Genomic DNA, 18,949 nt, shown 5'->3' with positions numbered 1-18,949 from the left:
GCCTTGGGCTTTCAGGTCAGCCATCTTAACCTCGTTTGTGAGCTTTGGGCCAGTGAGAGACTCTAGCAAAAAATCAATATGGGCAGTACTGGAGTGTACTGGTTAGTTTTATGTCAACTTGACACAAGTCATCTGAGAGGACAGAGCCCCAATTGAGAAAATGCCTCTATAAGATCAGACTATAGGCAGACCTGTAGGGCATTTTCTTAATTAGTGATTGATGCAGGAGGGTCCAGCCCATGGTGGGTGGTGCCATCCCTGGGCTGGTTGTCCTGGGTTCTATAAGAAATCAGGCTGAGCAAGCCATGAGGAGCAAGCCAGTGAGCAGCACTCTCCATGGCCTCTGCATCAGCTCCTGCCTCCAGGTTCCTGCCCTGCTTGAGCTCCTGTCCTGATTTCCTTTGATGATGGACTGTGATGTGGAAGTGTAAGCTGAATAAACTTTCCTCCCTGAATAGCTTTGGGCATGGCATTTCATCGGCAATAATAATCATAAGGCTTTGAGGAACAATGCCTGAGGCTGTCTTCTGGCCTCCACTTGCACAATACACATGCATGCACATATACATGTTACACACACACACACTCTCTCTCTCTCTCTCTCTCTCTCTCTCTCTCTCTCACATACAAACACCATATACCACTAAACACCAACAAAACCCAAAACCAAACCCCACCACCAGAACTCTTAAAAAAATGAGATCTCTGGGTTTGCTATGAGCTTGTTTGTGTGGTAGTGCGCATTCCTGACAAGTTGGCCTGCAGAACCATGACTGTCTAGGTCTGTGTCCTAATCTCTGGGACCTGTAGTTGAGACTATTTGGCACTAGGTTCTTTGCAGATGTCATCAGAGAATCTTATGAGGTCATCCTGGATCAGGGTGGGTTCTTAGCCCATGACTGGTATCTTCAGGTTAGGGAGAGGGTTATAAGGCATGGAGACCCAGAGCCATGTACCATGGACCTAGAGCCTGATGACTCACCCATTAGGACACCAAGGCTTGCAGAGCTTGAGAAACTGGGAGAGAGGCACGGAATAAGGTCTCCCTTGTCTTGCAGAAGCTATGCTTAGCTTAAGCTTGCATTTGTGGCCTCTATAGTCATGGGAGAACAAACTCTCGTCACTTCCACCATGCTAGGAGTGTGTTAGCATGGCCTAGGATCAAGGCAGAGCAGAGACCTCTAGGTGCGATCTCCAACTTCAATACACTAGGTTGAGAAGGTGAGTCTTGTGCACAGGTATGTGTCTGGGTGAGTGCAACTGCTATCAGGAGGGGAAGCTGAGTCGGGTGTGGGAGCATCAGAGCAGGGGCAGGGCCCAGGAGTCAGAACTATGAGCAGGAAGATGCTGGGGCACCATAGCCTGCCGGGGGGAGAGCAAGGCACACAAGTGTCCCACTGGGCATCATGTACCCCAGAGTGAGGTCCTGGGAAACCCCAAGTGTGTAGTTATACTAAACCCACCCTCTTTTAGGCCTCCAGGGTTCTTTCCCAGTACCCGGAAGAGCCATGAAGAAGCAGACACAAGTGGAAGGGGCTTTCCTTATCTGGCTGCTTGGGACTCAGTCTTTCCCTCCAGTGAGGGACTCAGATTGCTGGCAGGCAGGATGCTGCCACCCTCCCTTACCTGTCCCTCTTGCCTGCAGTGGGCAGGACACACTACGACAGATCTCCAAGGAGACAGTGATAGTAGCTGATCTGCAGGGAAACACCTCCAGCCTTGGGGTGGGGACACAACAGGAGCATGGAAAGTGCCTGGCCCCCAGCCACCACAGCAGCCACAGGGGAGTCCTGGTTGGGATTAGTCAGTTTTCTATTGTAACAGACTCCAGAGAGAATCAATTTATGAAGAGCTGGGGAATAAGTGCTTGGTAAAGTGCTTGCCTTGGAAGCATGAGGACCTGAGTTCAATGCCCAGAACACACACACACACTCTCTCTCCCCCCCTATGTATGTATGTATGTATGTATGTATGTATGCATGCATGCATGTCAGACAAGGTGATACTGGAGAGGTAGAGAGGGGATTATTCCCAAGATTTGCTGCTGGCCAGCTGGCCTAGGCAAACCAGTGAACTCCAGGCAGAGACAGTTTCTGTCCCAAACCGACTGGAGAGTGACTGAGGAATGACGACCATGGTTGACCTCTGGCTTCCACCTTCCACATACATGCATGTATGTTCACATACACACGTAGCAAGCCACTATGACTGACTAGGAGTCATGTAGCTCTCCCCACTTTGAGACTACCTTCTAAGTTTACTTACAGTGTCTTCTCTAGTCTGAAGCCACCAAGATATGCACATGCCCACATGCCCAAAGTAGGGCTGCTGTTGGGTGAAGGAAGCTGAGGGTGGGTTTGTGCTGCTGGCAGCAAGCAGCCTGTGGCAACCACCCCCATGTAAGGTGGACTCTAGGATCTCCCTGAGTGGGCACTTCCTCTGAGCTCAAACAGTGCTAGGGTCTTGGGATTTGGATGACTAGGTGTGTGTGTGTGTGTGGGGTGGTCCTTCTAGTTCTGGACTTGAATTCTAATGATTCCAACATGTATCCATGTCTGTGAAGTCCTGTACACTTCTGCCTTCCTATCCCAGCCTGGGGACCTCACCTCTGCCATGCAGGGCTCAGGTCAGGATGACTGCACAAGGCCTACCTCCTGTCCTCTCATCTGTACATAGAGGACAGCATGAGATAGGGCTCTTCCACCGTCACCCAGACCTCTGCACCCCTGAGGGCCTGGCTCTTGGAAACCCAGGATAGGTAGGGAGATAGCTAAGTTCCCTGACAAGTGCTGTTCCTGCCTCTGTCCATCCTGAGGTCACCCCCATTCCTGTGCATGGCTGGACTTCCAAGAACTAGCACAACCACAGGCCAGAAGGGGAAAGAGGCTATGCTGATTGCCAGCACAGGGCTGGGCCCATTTCTCCTGTAAGGACCCAGTATGAGGTTGGGTATAGGGCTTCTTCTTTTGGGTTTGCTCTCAACACCCTCACGGCCCAGGTATTTCTGAGCTAGGTTCACGTGGGGGCATCAGAAGCTATGAAGAACCCTGAGTCTAGGTCCAGAGATTTCCAGGGCTCACCTTGGTACATGTTGGGGTGAGCAGGAATTGTGACCACCAGTGTCACCTTGCCATCCCAGGTGGGGAGCCCTTCCTGTCTCTATCCCAACAGGCAGGGCCCATATCACACAGCGAGCAGCAGACTTGGAACAGCTGAGGAAGAGAGCAAACCCAAGACCCTGTCCCCTTCGTGGTGAGGCCCCCAGGTAGGACTGCTCCCGGGAGTTCCTCAGCAGAGTTGAGATGGCAGTGAGCTCTCCCACTTATGTTCTGCCTGATGGTGGTGACATGTCAAGGGTTTGATGACCCTCCCCATGGCATAGCCTCCTGCCACGGTGCTGAGCAACAGCAGGTCACACTCCTGGCCCATTGGTTTTGCTTTTTATTGCCAAGTTCCAATTTACAAGGAAGGTCTAGCTTTCATGACCCCTCGGGTTCAGTCCCCACAAAGTCTAAATTCTGCTGGCAGAAGCAAGCACTTCCCTGGCCAGAGCTTCCCAGCCTTGCCACAACTTTGCAAGAGTTCCTCAGCTTCAGCTCTGAGGGAAGGAGGAAGCATTTAGCCTTCTACCCATTGGTACTGTGTGAAGTATATTTATTGCATCTACAAGACCAGACCTGGTTTACCTTGCCTTATCTACAATTGTGCATTTCAGAGGCTGCAGAGAAAGCCAGCGCTATCCTTAGGAGGGATGTAGCTGTCCAGCCCCTGGTAATGCCAAGTATCTGGGTGGGTGCTCTGGCAGACTCTCCCATCACCTCCACCACCCTGGGAGCTCCCCACTACAGTCTGACCTGTGGGAAGTGTCCTGCCTGCCCGAGCTTCCATACAGGAAGGAGAAGTGCTGCCTCTTCCTATTGTGATGGTCAAAGCTCAAATGTGGGCTTATGTGGGCAGCACTGATAGTCTGCCTGGGGGCAGTGGAGAAGGGAGAGAGACCAGGGCAGACATGGTGTGCATGCCCTTGGAGATGGGACTCAAGGTTTTGAAGGCTGACTCTGGGACCTCCAAGACAGAAGCTGTGGGCCCTTCTGGACCTGGTATCCTTCAGTTCTGCCTCCCACTGCTGACCATGGAAGACCCAGTATCTTCTTTCTGGCTGGGTCTACACAGAGCAGTAGCCGAGTTAGTAGAGTGCTCCTGAGGACTGGGTTGTGCCCATTGCCACCAAGACCTAGATGCAGAAGTGCCCTGGCCAGCTGCTTCCCCCAGGACCCCTTCCCTCAACAGCTCTGTTCAGGGGAAGTTCACTTCTGTTCTGCAGGAGGCACCCCTGGGCACCTGGTTGCAGGAAGCCTTCGGGAATAATCTTACAAGCAGCGGGGGACAGGCTTGTTCTTGGTGAATATTACATAGCAGCTGACCACCTTGGCCAGGCCTTTTCCCTTCCTTGAAACCTCCTGATTGCAGAGAAAAGGCTAGTAGTCACAGAAGGGTGGGGTCCACCTGCATGGGTGAGTTAGGTGCTTGCAGGCATTTCTCTCATGGCCACACTGCAGGGTGGAGAATCACCTGTATTTTATAACATTTATGCTGCCCTAGCAACTGTCGTTTCAAAACCCAGAGTGCCTGCTCCTCAGTCTACCCTCCCTGAAAATGATCAAGAAATACACAGGGTTGGCTGTGGGGGCCCACTGTCCATCACTTTTATCCTTCTCCAGGGGTCTGCTAAGGCTCTAGGCACATATTTCCTTGCCTGGCCTTTGGAGTTTCTGCCTCTGGGCATGCCCACCAGAGTTCTTCTAAAGACCAGAGAGGTGAGTCCACACAGGCACCACTCCCCTCCTGGGGAGCTCTAGGGTTACAGAGAAGTAGGCCGAACAAAGGTGGGCAAGGACTTCTGATGGGCAGATGGTGACAACATGCCCCCCAGGGGTACCCTTGTGGTTAGCCTTTGGTGGATACTGACATGGGTGAGGCCACATTGGCAGGAAAGCCACAGAAGGCCTTGTCATGGAGCCATGAATGGGGATCTGGCTGAGTGCAAAGGAAGGCTGGGAGCTGATGGAACGGCTAACACATGCCTACAAGCATGGGCTTTTCATACTGAAACAAGCTGTGTGGTAGTGGCAGCAACAGGCAGGGGAGGGAAGATTCCGCTTTTGGGTCACTTGACTTGCAGCTGGGCCCCTGGTTGGGCATCTGTATGCATACTGGGGAGCTGGTCACACCTGGGGATAACTTCCTGTGCCTTAAACCTAATAGACCCCTGTCATGGCCACTTGGACGAGGGCCTCCAGGGTCCCAGGAAATCTTTCTTGGATTATGAGAGAAGTTTAGCAAGCCTGTTGGAAGCTGTGCCTATGTGGTGTCACCCAGGTCATGTGGCAACATGGAAGCTCAGGCTCCACATGGCCTGAGAGGACTCAGAGCTTATTCTTTTTGTTCAGAAGTATCTGAATGTTTCAGGGAAAGACTTTGTCATCCCACAGACTTGTAGAATTAGGGGCAGAGAAACAAGAATCACCCAGGAGAGCAGAGGAAGTGACACCTAAACTTCAGAATAAAAACACGGACAAGTTCTCCAGAAGAGGAACCTTAAGGGCTGACACTTCTAATATGACACCGAGCCTTATGGTTGAGGATTTTTTCTTTTAGCCCCTCCCCCAAAATATTCTTTTTTAAAATAAATCTCTTCACCTTTTGCCGAAACCAGAAATAGATCGCCCAAAAGAGATCTTTATCTAGGTGCTTCTCTACAGAGTTCTACCCAAAGTAACCCTGTCCACACCTGCGCACACTGGGAGTGAAGACAAGAGAGCTGCCTGAAGTCGGGTGCCACTCGGGCTGTCACTGTCACCTGAGGGAGGGTGCCACCCAGGGCTGTCAGATCACAGCCAGGGCCCTGGACCCCTCTGAGGTGGCCAATGCCATCATCTGTACACAGGAGGCTGTCTCTGGGATCCCAGCCTGTTCAGGAAGAGGTCACAGCAAATGAGAAACTCCAGTGGTACATGGCTGTCTTGCAGGGACAAGTGTCAGGGACAGTTCCCAAGGCCATGGAGAATTGTGGCTGCTCCCAATGTGTCCTGCGGTCACAAACTGCACTGGGGTCCCTACCAGAGGACTGCACACACAGACGGAGATCCCTGGGTGTCTACTCAGTGCTCTGTGGAGCTTGCAGGCTCTGGGTTTACAGTATCCTCATCTAGGGTCTCTGTGCCTGCTGCAGCCAGTGCGGAGGGCTGGGGGATGCCAGTGAGGGCTCGGAGGCTGTGGGGATCGACAGGGGGTACAAGGGTCAGCGACTCAACGCTGAGTGTGTCAGCAGTGTCCTCATAGAGCAAGGAGATGGTGGGCTGCTGGGCGGGGAGGAGGCTGGGGGACAGGTGCATGGTCTCCACCTCAGAGCTCCTGGCCAAGTTCTTGCTGGGCTTGGAGGTGACATCCATTTCGTTTACAATCACTGACTGGTCTAGAAGGTGAGGCTGAGGCTGTTCTGGAGTCGTGGGGGCATCTAGGAAGGAAAGTAGAGATACTTTTAGCTCTGGCGACACTGTAGTCAGCTGACACCCGCCACTCCTGTCCTGTTATCAAGGCAGAAAAACCTGTGGGGAGACTGCTAGTATTAGGGCATGGCTTGGTTCCACCTATCCCTTTTGGGGACCCAGAAGCTGGTTAAGTCTCATCGTACTTAGGGATAGTGTCTCAGGACCCATGGTGCCTGATTTGTGACAGCAGGGAAAAACTCAGACCTTCCTTGTGTGAAATCAACCTGGTGATACTGAAAGTGAAACCTGGCCTGGGCAGGTTTTGTGTGCAGGGTGAGTCTGCACCAATTGGCTGATGGTAGATGATAAACACATAACGGAAAGCAAACAGGCTGGGGTATACCTACAATTCCAGCCTATTTTCAGAGACTACATTTGGAGATATCTTCCAAGGAGTCCAGTGCAACAGTTAAACAAATGATAGAACTTTCTGATTTCAAAAATCTTGTACTGTGGTTTGCCTCTGCCTTCTGCAAGAACTGAGTTAGCACCCATCAAGAAGATGGGCTTGGCAAGGCCACGACTGTCAGAAGTTTCCCACCAGGGCCATGAAGAAAAGTCATAACCTCACTAGATGTCCAATAGCTAGTTGTTGTTGTTGGTTTGGGTGCTTTATAAAACCCCAATTAGACTGTAGATAGACCATGGCTACTTGCTTTTCAATGATGAGTCAGCCAGGAATGTGTGGCATTCAAGGGAAATGCCATCCAGGACTGCAGAGGCCAGGCATTTTCAGACCCTCAGAGGAAGTGCTAGGAGTATTACTTGGGCTGTGTACTCATCATATTTGTATGGGTTTTAGTGTTGGAGCCATGTAAAGAGATTTAGGGGGCATATGGGCTGCTGTTTTGGTTCAATGCTATTCTGAATTTATTTTTGTTTTCTTATTTAGGCCAAAATAAAACAGAAAAGCAAATGGAACATAGAGCCAGAAGAATGAAGAATAAAATAAAACCAGGTGATATGAAGAATGGGGTGGAAAGCAGAGGAGCCACAGGTAAAGGAAAGTGCACACCGACTGTCCCAGGACACACCAGACTCCAGGAGGATGGAATTCAGAAGGGCCTAGTCAATTTGTTCCTAAGGGCTTTACTTTTGTTTTTTGTACTGCTGGGGATGGAAGCTAGGGCCTCGGGCATGATGCAAGTCAAATTTTACCACTGAGCTACTACACCAGCTTGCCCTTCCTTTAAAAAAAAAAAAGAGGGAGAGAGCAAGTGAGAAGAGGTCTAGAGAAAGTCACTAGGCGTGGCTCTTGGCCCATCCTTGCTGGAGGGACTGTGGGTGTCAGTGAGAACTGGTACAAAGAGACAGAGGTGTGAGTGCTGTGTTCACACCATCAGTGCTGCTTTCTTCAGCTTTCCATTTTCAATGCCTATAAGTAGGGCTGGCTTTCAGCTCAGGTCCCTGTTCTGACCATGTGTGAACCTGCCATCTCCAAATGGCACTCAGTGACCTCTACGAAGGTTTTCAAATGGGTCTGAGCCTACCTTGGAACTCCTCCATGAGGGGTCCACGGCTAGGCAGCTTGGAAATGACTCCCTGCAAATGAAACTGTCCTGCTGTTGGTGTTGGGGGGGAGGGGTAAGCAGTTGGGGGCAGAAGCATTGCCTCCCTGGGCCCTTACTCTTTCCTGGTTCTCTATGGGGCTTTTGCTGACAAGAATAATCAGGAAGGCAGAAGCACCATTGTCAAAACCATCAAAAAAAAAAAAAAAAAAAAAAAAAGCAAAACAACTAAGTATGTCACAAAGGTGACAACTCTGTTAAAAGGGCTATTTTTTTTTTCACCTTTAAAAATCCTAGTCATTATAATAGAAAAAGAGACTGTCCTCTTGCTCTCACCTTCAACTGTTTACACTAGGAACTCCTTCCTGAAAACAGGCAGTGAGTTTGTGTAACCAAAGTGGCAAAGGAGAAGTGTAAAGGCCGAGCAGCAAAGCAACCAGTTATAGACCTCTGCAATCTCTTTTCTGCTGAGGCCTTTGGGCCTAAAGGCTACAAACTGGGCACTGGAGAGGAGGGGTATGGATGTGGGCTGGGGAGCTAAAGCCATGGCAAGAGAGGAAGCTATGCTACCTTGTGTTCCCAGGAGTGTTTAGTGGCTCCAGGATCTGCCTGTCAGTGCACTAGGAAGTATCTTGGCTAACCCTCACACAGTGATCTACAGCTTTAGAGCAGGGCCTCACTGGTCTTTGTAAAGTAGGTGATGGCTTCCAGAAATGATGTGGACTGGCTGTATATAGGCTGGCAAGGCAGGTAAGCGCTATAGGAAGGAAGGAAGGAAGGAAGGAAGGAAGGAAGGAAGGAAGGAAGGAAGGAAGGAAGGAAGGAAGTGCTTCATGTAGCAGGCTGATGCAAAGCTCAGAGGGTCAGCTGAAGAACTGAAAAGAAAGGGAAGGGCTCCTGCTGACACACTGTCAGCACATGGACATATCAACAAGCGTGGGGGAACATCCCAGGATGGCAGCAGCGATGATGTTTAAAGTGACTGGGGTACTGGAAAGATGGCACCTATCAAGGAGGTAGGTAACATGGGCCTGGATAGCAACAGCACTTGCTGCTTAGCTGTGATCAAAGCTTGGGAAAGAACATTCTAGGTTGCTTTTCACAAGCTCTCAATCCTCTAGTAATAGTAAACTCAACCGCAGGGTGTCTGTGTGGACCATGGCACATGGCCTCTTGCTCAGTGCTGACTCTGGAGAGGCTACAATCAGTCTGTTGCTGGATAAGACTTTAGGGACACCAAGGAAGGACTGACCTGGGGGGGGGTGAGGGTGAGACCTTAGATGGAGGACAGAAAGGGAAAGACTTCAGGGAAGCTGACGTTAGGATGGTGTGCGCTCTAGGCCCGGGTTTCCCACCCTGCTCATGCTGACCCTGTTGCATGTGGCAGGGATATCATGGGCCCATGGGGGCTCCTGAAGGAGACCTGCCTGATTTGATTGTGCGTGAGTTGCCGTGGCAGCTGCTGGTCGAAGCACTAAACCCAGTGGCCACCGTGACTGTCGGCCTCCGACAGGCTGAACACACGCCGGCGTCCTTTCCTGCCACTCCTGACTAGAGGGAAAACACAGCGACAGATCATAGAAAGCCTGTAACAATGGAACAGTGAAGGTGAGGTGGAGAAAAGGACATAGCAGTGACAGACACTGAGCATTAGCAACAACAAAGGGAGAAGGACTGTGGCTGGAGTGGTACCCAGACTGCCAGCACACCATGTAGACAGGACACATCCATGCTGTCTCCCAAGGCGAGCCAAGGTCAGGAGATCTAAGACAAAAAATTGGTCATTTATGCAACTTTTCTTCTTTTTATTAGACAATGTCTCATATAGTCAGGGCTGGCCTTAGATTCTGCTATGCAGCTAAGGAGAACCTTGGAACTTCTGATCCTTCTGCCTCTGCCTCCTGATTTGTGTGGTCCTGGGTTGGAACTCAGACTTTGTAGTAAATGCCAGGCAAACACGTGGCTGATCCTTTGCTCATTCAGTGTAATATGGTAGAAACAGAAGGTTTAATCCTATTGCAAAGATTTGGGTCACTGATCACTTCTGGTCTTGTCAGAAAAATCAGGGGACAAAAGGACGAAATTGCCTGTCAGTTTTATCTGGGACTTGCAGAAAGATGGGAAATACAGAAGGAAATGGCGGCAGGAAGAGGGTCAGAGGAGCAGAGTCAAACCAGGGAGAACTAAGCATTTCTGACCCTGGGGAGGATAAATCCTGGATACTGGAGATGTCTTGACACATGCCAGAGACTCACAGTGATAGCTTGGAAAGCCCCACCTTGGGAACCAAGGACCAAGGCACAGAACAGGAAATGGGAAGACTATACACCCAGTGGCTAAGTGGGAAATTCACAAGCTGGAACAGCAACACAAGGAATGGCTCATGGTGTGTTTGGGTCATATTCTTAGAGACAAACTGCAAGAGTAGAGCTAGGAGTAATGCCACAGAGCAGGGAAGAAGAGAGCGGGGCTCTCAAAACTGAACCCTCAGAAGCCCCGTCTTTTTCCTGTCAGCTCCTGGGATGGCCAATGGTGGCTGCAGTACACAGGCTAACAAGGCAACAATTCACAAGGGCAGCTTGACCTTCACTCTGGTGTCATTTCCAATAAACAAGTTCTGTCTCCCTCCTCACAGAAGCTCACAGACACAGTAAAACTCAGCTCATGTGGATGCCAGAAATGCAAGGGGCTGGTTTAAGGAGTGCAGTGGAGGTCATGGAACCGGTATCCGAGGGGCAATATCTCATCAGGATTGCATAAAGAAGACAGTATATTAGCACTTGTCTGTCATGTCTGCATGCTGGAGGCTGAGGTAGGAGGAACATTAGTTCAAGGCTAGTATGATCTATGTGGTAAGGCCTGTTTCAGAAACAGAATTCCACAGATTGTAAGTGTGTATAACCAAGGATGACTTTATGGCCATTTAAGCATGCTCATATGTGCACATGCATCAGTAGGATGTACAGGGTCTTGGACCCACACTTGGTTCTGACACTGTCCCCTTCCTATGCTGATTTCAGCTTTTTCAAAAAGGGCATGTGTTGACTCCAGACTGTGCCATATTCTCACCAGGGTCAAGCTGAGGCTTGTCATGGCAGCCTGGTGATGATATAGAAACACATGGTGTTCAGCTCTCCACTGAAGTCCTGGCCACTCCAAAGCACTTCTTTTGAAATTCAATGGAGCCGGGTGCCATGGTGGAGGCCTGCAGTCAGCATAAGGAATCTGAGGAGAGGTCACTTGGCCCCAGGACTTTAAGGACAGTCTGGGCAATACAAGACTAATTTCAAAACAAAACCAAAAAACAACCCCCCCCTCAAAAAAAAAAACAAAAAAACAATAACAACAACAAAAACCAAGATCCAAGAAAGAGCAATGGGCAAACAGACTAAGTGGTAACTGGGGTGCTGTCCCCTTGGGTGCAGCTTTGATAGGTAAAAGCAGACAGGAATACAAAGCCCCTTCTTGCTGTCTTTGACAGGTTCCTCAGGCAGTCTGGGGCTCAGTGTGGGCTCTCAGTTTGTGGTATCTCTGGACGCCCTTGTAATTTGAGCCCTTGTAAAAGGCCACTTGAAATATGCAGCTTTGTATGGCAGGGAGGGGACACAGCAAGGCACTGTTGGCACACACACCACTTGACACTGCAGGACACCCTTTCTCTTGGCTGAGGTCCCAGTTTGTGCTGGGTCTGCAGGTTCTAAAACCACTTCTGTAGTTGGAGGGGCAGGATCTACAGGGATGTTTTAGGGAGATGGGGGAAAGGTCTCTACTGGTCTCCACCAAGACAGAGGGACTGGGCCCAGTTGGACTTGTGTGAGACTTAGACACCTATTCCTTAGGGCTCCTGGCTTGCAACATTCATTTCTTGGGTCTCATCTCTAGGAAGACAAGAGCCTTCTGCAGCTGGTCTGTGCCAGCTGGTGGAGCCCTTGCCTGGTCCCTCACTGTGGGTTCCACCTGCACACATGCACCTGTGGTCATCTGATGGGCCTTGTCTGCCCCTGTTCATTTGTGAGAACCCTGGTTTGCCACTTTGGTGTCCCTAATGTCTGTGCACAAAAAGAACCTGTTTGACTAGAAAAAGACAGCACAGTGAGGAAGATCCAGGGAAAGAAGCCAGTGGAGGGTTGTCTTGGGGCAGGTCTCAAGGCCATCTAACCAGGATGGACATCCCGTACCACTGATGCCTGGGAGCACAGGCTGGAATGCCCACAGGAAGCTTGAGAATGCCATCCTGGGGTACTCCTGATTCTCTTTCAAACCCAGGCAGGAAGTGTGAGGTTGACAAAGCCAATGCACAGATTACTGTCCTGGACACCAGCCTATTTTACCCCTAGCGTGGGGATGAACCTGCATCATAAAACGTGGCTCTCTTGGGTCTACTGTGCTTTTGGGGACCCCAGCAGCATTCCTCTGATTGGGACCCACAAGGCCAGCCATCTGCTACCTAGGACTATGCACTTGCAGGATCCATGCTTAGGACTGTGGCTTTGGCAACAGTGTATGATGGAGCACAGCTGTGAGACAGTTGTTACAGACAGGGTTCAAACCCTGATCCAGGTCCATGATGTAGCCCTGAAAGTATCTGAGAAAGACTCAGGGGCCATGTCCCTGGGCTAGTTTGGAAGGCAGAGCATGGCTGTGGAGTCACCAAAAATAGGGTTCACATTTGGACTCTCCCACTTGCTAATGGCAGTGTGCAGTGTGGTAGGTAAGTCACATGATCTGTCAGAGATGTTACGTTTTCAAATGGAGGAGAGTGGAGAAAGTCTCAGGGAGGAAGTATCTATGTAGTGTAAGGTGCTCAGCCTTAGGTGGGTTTCTACTGGGATGCCATGCATGGCCTCCACTGGGATGACCATGTGTGGGCTGGGGAGGAATCTACCCAGGCCATGGGAAATGCCAGAAAAGTATGAATTGTCACCAGCTCTTTACCCCTTTCAGACTGGTTAATTCATGTCTGTTATTTGTGGCTCTGGTGTGCTGTTTTGACACATGTATCTTATGTATGGTCATCAAGTCAAGGGAAGAGGCATGTCATCACTTCAGACATTCAGTTCAGTGTTTCTCTGTGATCAGGAATTTTCCAATCTGCTCTTCTGAAATGACAGAAAGTAACGGGACCCAGAGCCTCTCTATTGGATTATCCAGCCCTAGACCTTAACCTTCCCACTTAGCTGTATTTTTGTGATCTGCCCCTTGTATATTTTTGAGTATTTAACACCATGGAGCAGACATGGGAAATTGGTCTCTCACTAGTTAGATAGAATCAATCATATACTTTCCTGACCCGATATCTGACTTTGCAGTGGGGCATTGGTATTTCTGGAATTTGCCATCCTGGCTTTGCGGGGCCTGGAAGCTGCTCTCTATTCTAAGAAGCTCCCTGGCCTCTGGGAGGTTCAGTAGATATAAGTTAAGCAATGTTCTGTGTTAGCACCACACCCTCAAAACTACTCTGAGGACACATGGACTCTTGGCAAGGCCATAGCTGTACAGGCTGAGCAGCAGGAACGGAAGGTGAATGGTATGGGGAGAGGCTCCTTAGTTTCCTCCAACTACCAGTTAGACACCCAAGGACAGTGCCTTGAGCTGATGGTGGTAGCCCGGGCAGATTTAAGAACTGGCCAGTACCTTATGTAGGGGCATTTTCTCTGACCCTCAAATACCCTCAAATAGAGGTAATGTCAAACTCAGATACTTGGAGGAAGGATCCCTACCCTTCCTCTGTCCTTGGCTTTGCCCCAACACATCCAGATAGGGCATAGGCATGGAGAGAGCAATCTGGTTAGACTGGACCTTCAGGAGCAAAGCAAGTACTTGGTTCTGGATGGAAGGGGTACCCTGAAGTGGAGATGCTCATAGGCTCTTGTGGGTTCTTCTTAGAGTCAACAGCTGTATCTGATCCCCCTCCCCACAGACTGAAGCATAGCTCTTGGTCAGGTCAGCTTTCTGGAAGAGGTGAGTTGCTGTGATGTGGACAGAAGTGGATGGGTAGCCAGATTTGAGCTTTTACTGTCATGTCACATAAAAAATGAGGCTGGTGTGCCTGCTGGGATACAGTGAAAGGGAGGAGACACCTCAGAGGCCCTGACTATCACTTATTCACTGGAAATGCCTGGACATCTGACAGCCTGGCTAATGGCCCCTGGATTTGTGAGATCTGAAGACATGTTGTTGGCACTGGGTAGAGGATGGTGGGGATTGGGGGCAGACAGAGGCCAAGGCAGAAATAACCAGTGCACATTGGAGGGTTGAATTAGACAGTGTAGGGCTTCTCTCTGGTTTTAATTGTAGGCAAAGAAGTTATATGGCTACCTGCTCACTTAGATGCTGGCTCTGCCTCTTAAGAATGGAAGAAAGGTGCCTGCAGCTGAGGAAAAGACCTTCCATCCTAGGAATGCTGTCAGACAGGAGCCTGGGTTTGTATGTAGATACAGAAATGTACATGGTACCAGTGTATACACACAGCACATGGACAAACAACCCTGCATTCCTGTCCTAGAGCAAGGTGAGGCCAAGGTAGGGGCCCCAGGAGCTGGAAGCCTGGGATTAGCATGGTAACTGCTTGGGTCTGTAGCTAACCTCCAACTGATTCCAGAAGGTACTTTACCCTATCCTAGGGTCCCCTGAGCCACAGGCATGGGTACAAGGTTGACTTAAGCCTCTGCTGGGAAGATGAAAACTGAAAGCATTGGGGAGGGAAGTATAATACCCAGGAAGACACTGGAACCAAGGGTGTGAGATGCCATCATGTCCTTTGCCCGACATGGCTCTCCTCACTTCACAACTAAACAAAAGGAGGGATGCGTGGCCTGTGAAATATGCTGGGCAGGGCTCTGGTCAGACCTTGGAGGCACAGAGAAGGGTATTGAGGGGTACAGACTAGAGACAGGGGTCCCTTGTAGATCACGGGGTAATGCTGCTGAGTAGGAAACCCTGTACTGGGTGAGGATACTGAGCTTAGCCCTGCCCTTTTGGCTGCATTTGGGGATGTGCTAGTCAAGAACCAAGCCTGATATCTGTCCCTTGGAACCTGATGCAGAACAGTCATATGTGTGCAAGCTACTCATAAAAACAACAGTCCAGGATGAGGCAGGTGGGGGTGGGCACCTGTGTGACTGACTCTACTTTATGGACTCTTTCTTTATGGCCTTTGAATCAGTATACATTAAAGGACAGCAAGTTGCAACCCTACTCTGACCTGATGAACACTTTTAGAGTGACCAGGCATGCAATCTAGACAATACCCTACACCAAACAGAAAGAGGAAGCTTGTATGTTGGGGCACAATTTGCGGGGACATGATTCTTCCTCCCTGCAGGGTTCAAACAGACCCCTTCCTGGTGACACACAGAAATGGTGACATGCCACTTAGGCTAGGCCTAGCTAATGCCATCCCCTACATCTCTGTGGTTTGAAAGCCCTACAGAGCAGAACAGCCAACAGGCACTAACCCAGGTGGTGGGTGATACCATCTTGCTCAACCATAAAGAACACCCTTGATTGGCAGTGTCTTCCAGATGACATGAGGAGGAGCTGTGGGCCAGAGGTCATAGCAGGGGTGAGGGATCACAGTGTCCCCAAAGACCCTCCCAAAGCCTCCCATGTCTCATAGCCAATACCTGCTGGGCTCTGGGCTGCCGAGGGTATGGAGGAAGAGGCCCCTGAGTCATAGTGGCTGATGCTCCCACTGCCGCCAGGGCTCCCACTGGCAGATGGTGGTGATGGTGATGACAGGGATGGAGAGCTATGCTGGTTTATGCACTGGGCCACAGCAAAGCCTGAAAGACAACAGTGTGAAACATGATTAATTACAAAGAACATTGGCAGGGTTTGCAGGAGTGTCACCCCCATGATGGACTGGAGAACTATGAGGCCAGCTTTTGCCTCAGAGGCAGTATGGGGGTCTCCATGTCAAGACAAATGTACTGGACTTGTCTCCCTGTAAGTCTTGGCATATTTTCCAGAATGAGCTGCTCTCTCTTTCAAAAACAGCTGTCATTAACCAGACCAAGGCAGGGCTGTGGTGTCTGTTGCAACCATTGCAATAGTTGGCTATGGGGCTTCGGGGCTCCTGTTAAAGTTAACACAGAGAGACCTGCACCCTCATGGCTGAGTTTTAGACCTCATTTTGCCAAAGGGAAGGCAAGCTGGGAAGTTACCAAGAGAGTGGAGAGACCTGACTGTCGTCCCCTGACCAGAAGCCATCCTGGCAGGGCAGGGTCAGGTGTAAAGAGGGCTCTGATAAAGAGCTCCAGGACAGTCACCAAGAATCCACCCCAGAGCCACTCGGGGGTGGGGCTCTGTGGTTTGTGGCCACACGACATCTGGAGGGGCCTAGCTCCCAGTCTTAGAGACACTTAGCTCTGGATGGTGAAACCTACTTCTCAGTAGCAGGTTAAGTGGCTACTGTGGCCTTTCAGTCGTTTCTGGTTGTCCACTCTAATGGCCTCAGCACGGGCAGTGTGCATGGCATGCCCATTAAAAGTGCTCTTTAGTGACTGATGACTCAGCAGTTATGAACGATGGGTGCTCTTGTAGAATCCAATCTGTCATTCCAGTTCTAGGGGATCTGATGCCCTCTTCTGGCCTCTATGGGTATCAGACATGCACATGGTGTACATACATTCATATAGGTAAAACACCCAGATGCATAAAATTAAATAAATCTTTTGGTTATTATTATTATTATTATTATTATTATTATTATTATTATTATTAATTTTGAGACAGGGTTACTTTGTGTAGCCCTGGCCATCCTCAAACTCAGAGATCTGCCTGCCTTTCCCTCCCAAGTCCAAGTGCTGGGATTAAATGTATGTGCCGCCACCACAACCTGGCAATTTTTTTTTTTTTTTTAAAGAAAAGTGTTCTTTATGTAGGGTGTGGTGAAAACACCTTTAAACCTGAGACTCGACATGAGGCAAAAGCAGGGAGATCTCTGAATTTGAGGTCAGGCTGGTCTATAGTAAGATCCTGTCTCAAAAAAGAAACCACTAACAACAAACCCAACCCCAAAAGTACCTCTTCATGTCAGAACTCAGTCTTGCAGGCCAGCCCAGAAGCCATACTCCTGCCTCATGCCAAGCACACACACACACACACACACACACACACACACACACACACACACACTGGAGCTTTTGGGCTCATCCCTTCTGCCCTCCCAAAGGGTACAACAGCTGACCCTACTCTCTACAGACATGAAAACCCCCATGGAACAAATACTCAGTGCCCTTGCGCTCATGCAGACACATGGTCTCTGCTGCAGTCCCTGGAGCTGGAGCTCTGCCAATCACATTCATCTGCTCCCTTAGTCAGAACTACAATAAGGTAAGAAAGGGTCAGGGGCAAGTCCTTTACCAGAAAGGGCACCTGACATTCCTGGCCACTCTTAATGCTTCCCACACTTCCTCCAGGAGGCCCTCTAGGATCCACCTTACTTCTTTTTGATTGTTTGTTTGGTTGTTTTTTTTGAGACATTGTTTCTGTGTATTGCTTTGGAGCCTGTCCTGGAACTAGCTGTCCAGGCTGGCCTTGAACTCACAGAGATCTGCCTGCCTCTGCCTCCCGAGTGCTGGGATTAAAGGTGTGCACCATCACAGCCTGGCTCATCTGCCTTCTATAGAACACAGGTGCTGGTCACTGCTTTTTTGAGAAGTGTGACAGCAAATCTGACTAGATTTGGAATTGCCATGGAAGCACCTCAGGGCCTATCTGTGAAAGTGTCCTCAGAAAGGTTAACAGAGGAGGATGACCCACTCTGAACAAGGCAGCACCATCTCATGGGCTGGGGCCCAAACTGAATGGAAGGGAGCTACCAAGAGGAACCCAGCATTCATCTGGATCACATCTGCAATGTGACCAACCACCACGTGCTATGGTCACCAGGCCTGCCCCACCATAATGGGCTGTAGCCCCTTAACCAGGAGCCCAAACTGACCTTCCTTAAGATGTTTGCTACAGCAATAAGAGAAGTAACTAACTCATCAAGTAAAGTCTGGGGGTGGGGTGGGCAAACTTTTGGAACTTGGTTTAAATGCAGCCTGGCTACACAGAGTAGAGTCACTGTCATGGAGACCATGTGAACGGAAAGGCATAAAATACTTCTATGGAAGCAGTGTGTCTGGCCCCATGCAGTACAAAGGGTAGAGCAGATTCTGGCCCCTGGGGGATGGGGTGGAGTTCAGGCAAGGCACTGCACCTCCTCACTTCCTTTTCTTTATCTGTAGACAGGACCCTGCTCTATACACCCCTTCTTTGTAGACTCACTGGGAGCAGCTTTTTGTACTAATGTTCATGAAGAACTACTGTTCTCAACTGATACTCTGGGCCAGGTTCTAGGGACAGGTGACATTCGTCATGGCAACGGCAGGTGGCTGGGGCCTGGTGGGTAGCATATCTCTGAGTGTGATGAGCAGCTTCCTTCAGGAGCTCTTTTCTGGTAGGCAGTGCTTCCTGCCCTTCTCTATTGTCTACCTCGGATGGTTGTTACAGATGAACAGCAGCACCCCTGGGCTCCAGACCCCATGAAACCACACTGGTAGATTGACTGAAGGTGGCAGGAGAAGCCAGCAGAAAAACCCTGCAAACAACTGGCAGATGCCAACACTGCTCAGGAGAATTCCACAGGGACAATCAGCCACAGCTTCGCACAGTGAATTTTATAGCTGCTTACTTTTTAATCACCTACAGTGGTAAACCCCTGAGTTTATAAGCTGTTTACTTGCCTTGCAAATGAATTATCCTGTAACAAATCAAAGTGTCGGTGGCTTTTCCCAAGCTGCCAATTTATCACACAAACAATCTGAGTGTTGGAACAGGGTTGGGACTGAGCCTTGTGTGCTCCTGAATTGATGAGTGACAAAGCTGGGACCCTGGGGGGGG

At 49.9% G+C, this 18,949-nt stretch overlaps 1 protein-coding gene across 3 annotated transcripts in view; it reads right to left on the bottom strand.

Moving 5' to 3' along the window:
* Window positions 1-3,425: 3,425 nt before the first annotated feature.
* The window catches only part of Clec16a (C-type lectin domain containing 16A), a 195,537-nt gene continuing 180,013 nt past the window's right edge, over window positions 3,426-18,949 (bottom strand). For 2 of the 3 annotated variants that reach the window (XM_051181415.1, XM_051181416.1), the window contains exons 22-23: window positions 15,685-15,843; window positions 3,426-6,517 (exon numbers count right to left, since the gene is read on the bottom strand). In XM_051181415.1, coding sequence (XP_051037372.1) covers window positions 6,162-6,517; window positions 15,685-15,843 — 515 coding nt within the window. In that variant the 3' untranslated portion in view covers window positions 3,426-6,161. Of the gene's footprint in view, window positions 6,518-9,486; window positions 9,611-15,684; window positions 15,844-18,949 lie in introns of all 3 variants that reach the window. The other variant, XM_051181417.1, reaches the window with a different exon arrangement.

Source organism: Phodopus roborovskii, unplaced genomic scaffold (genome assembly GCF_943737965.1).
Source record: "Phodopus roborovskii unplaced genomic scaffold, PHOROB, whole genome shotgun sequence".
Taxonomy (NCBI): Eukaryota; Metazoa; Chordata; class Mammalia; order Rodentia; family Cricetidae; genus Phodopus; species Phodopus roborovskii.
This window is presented reverse-complemented; position numbering and strand designations above follow the sequence as displayed.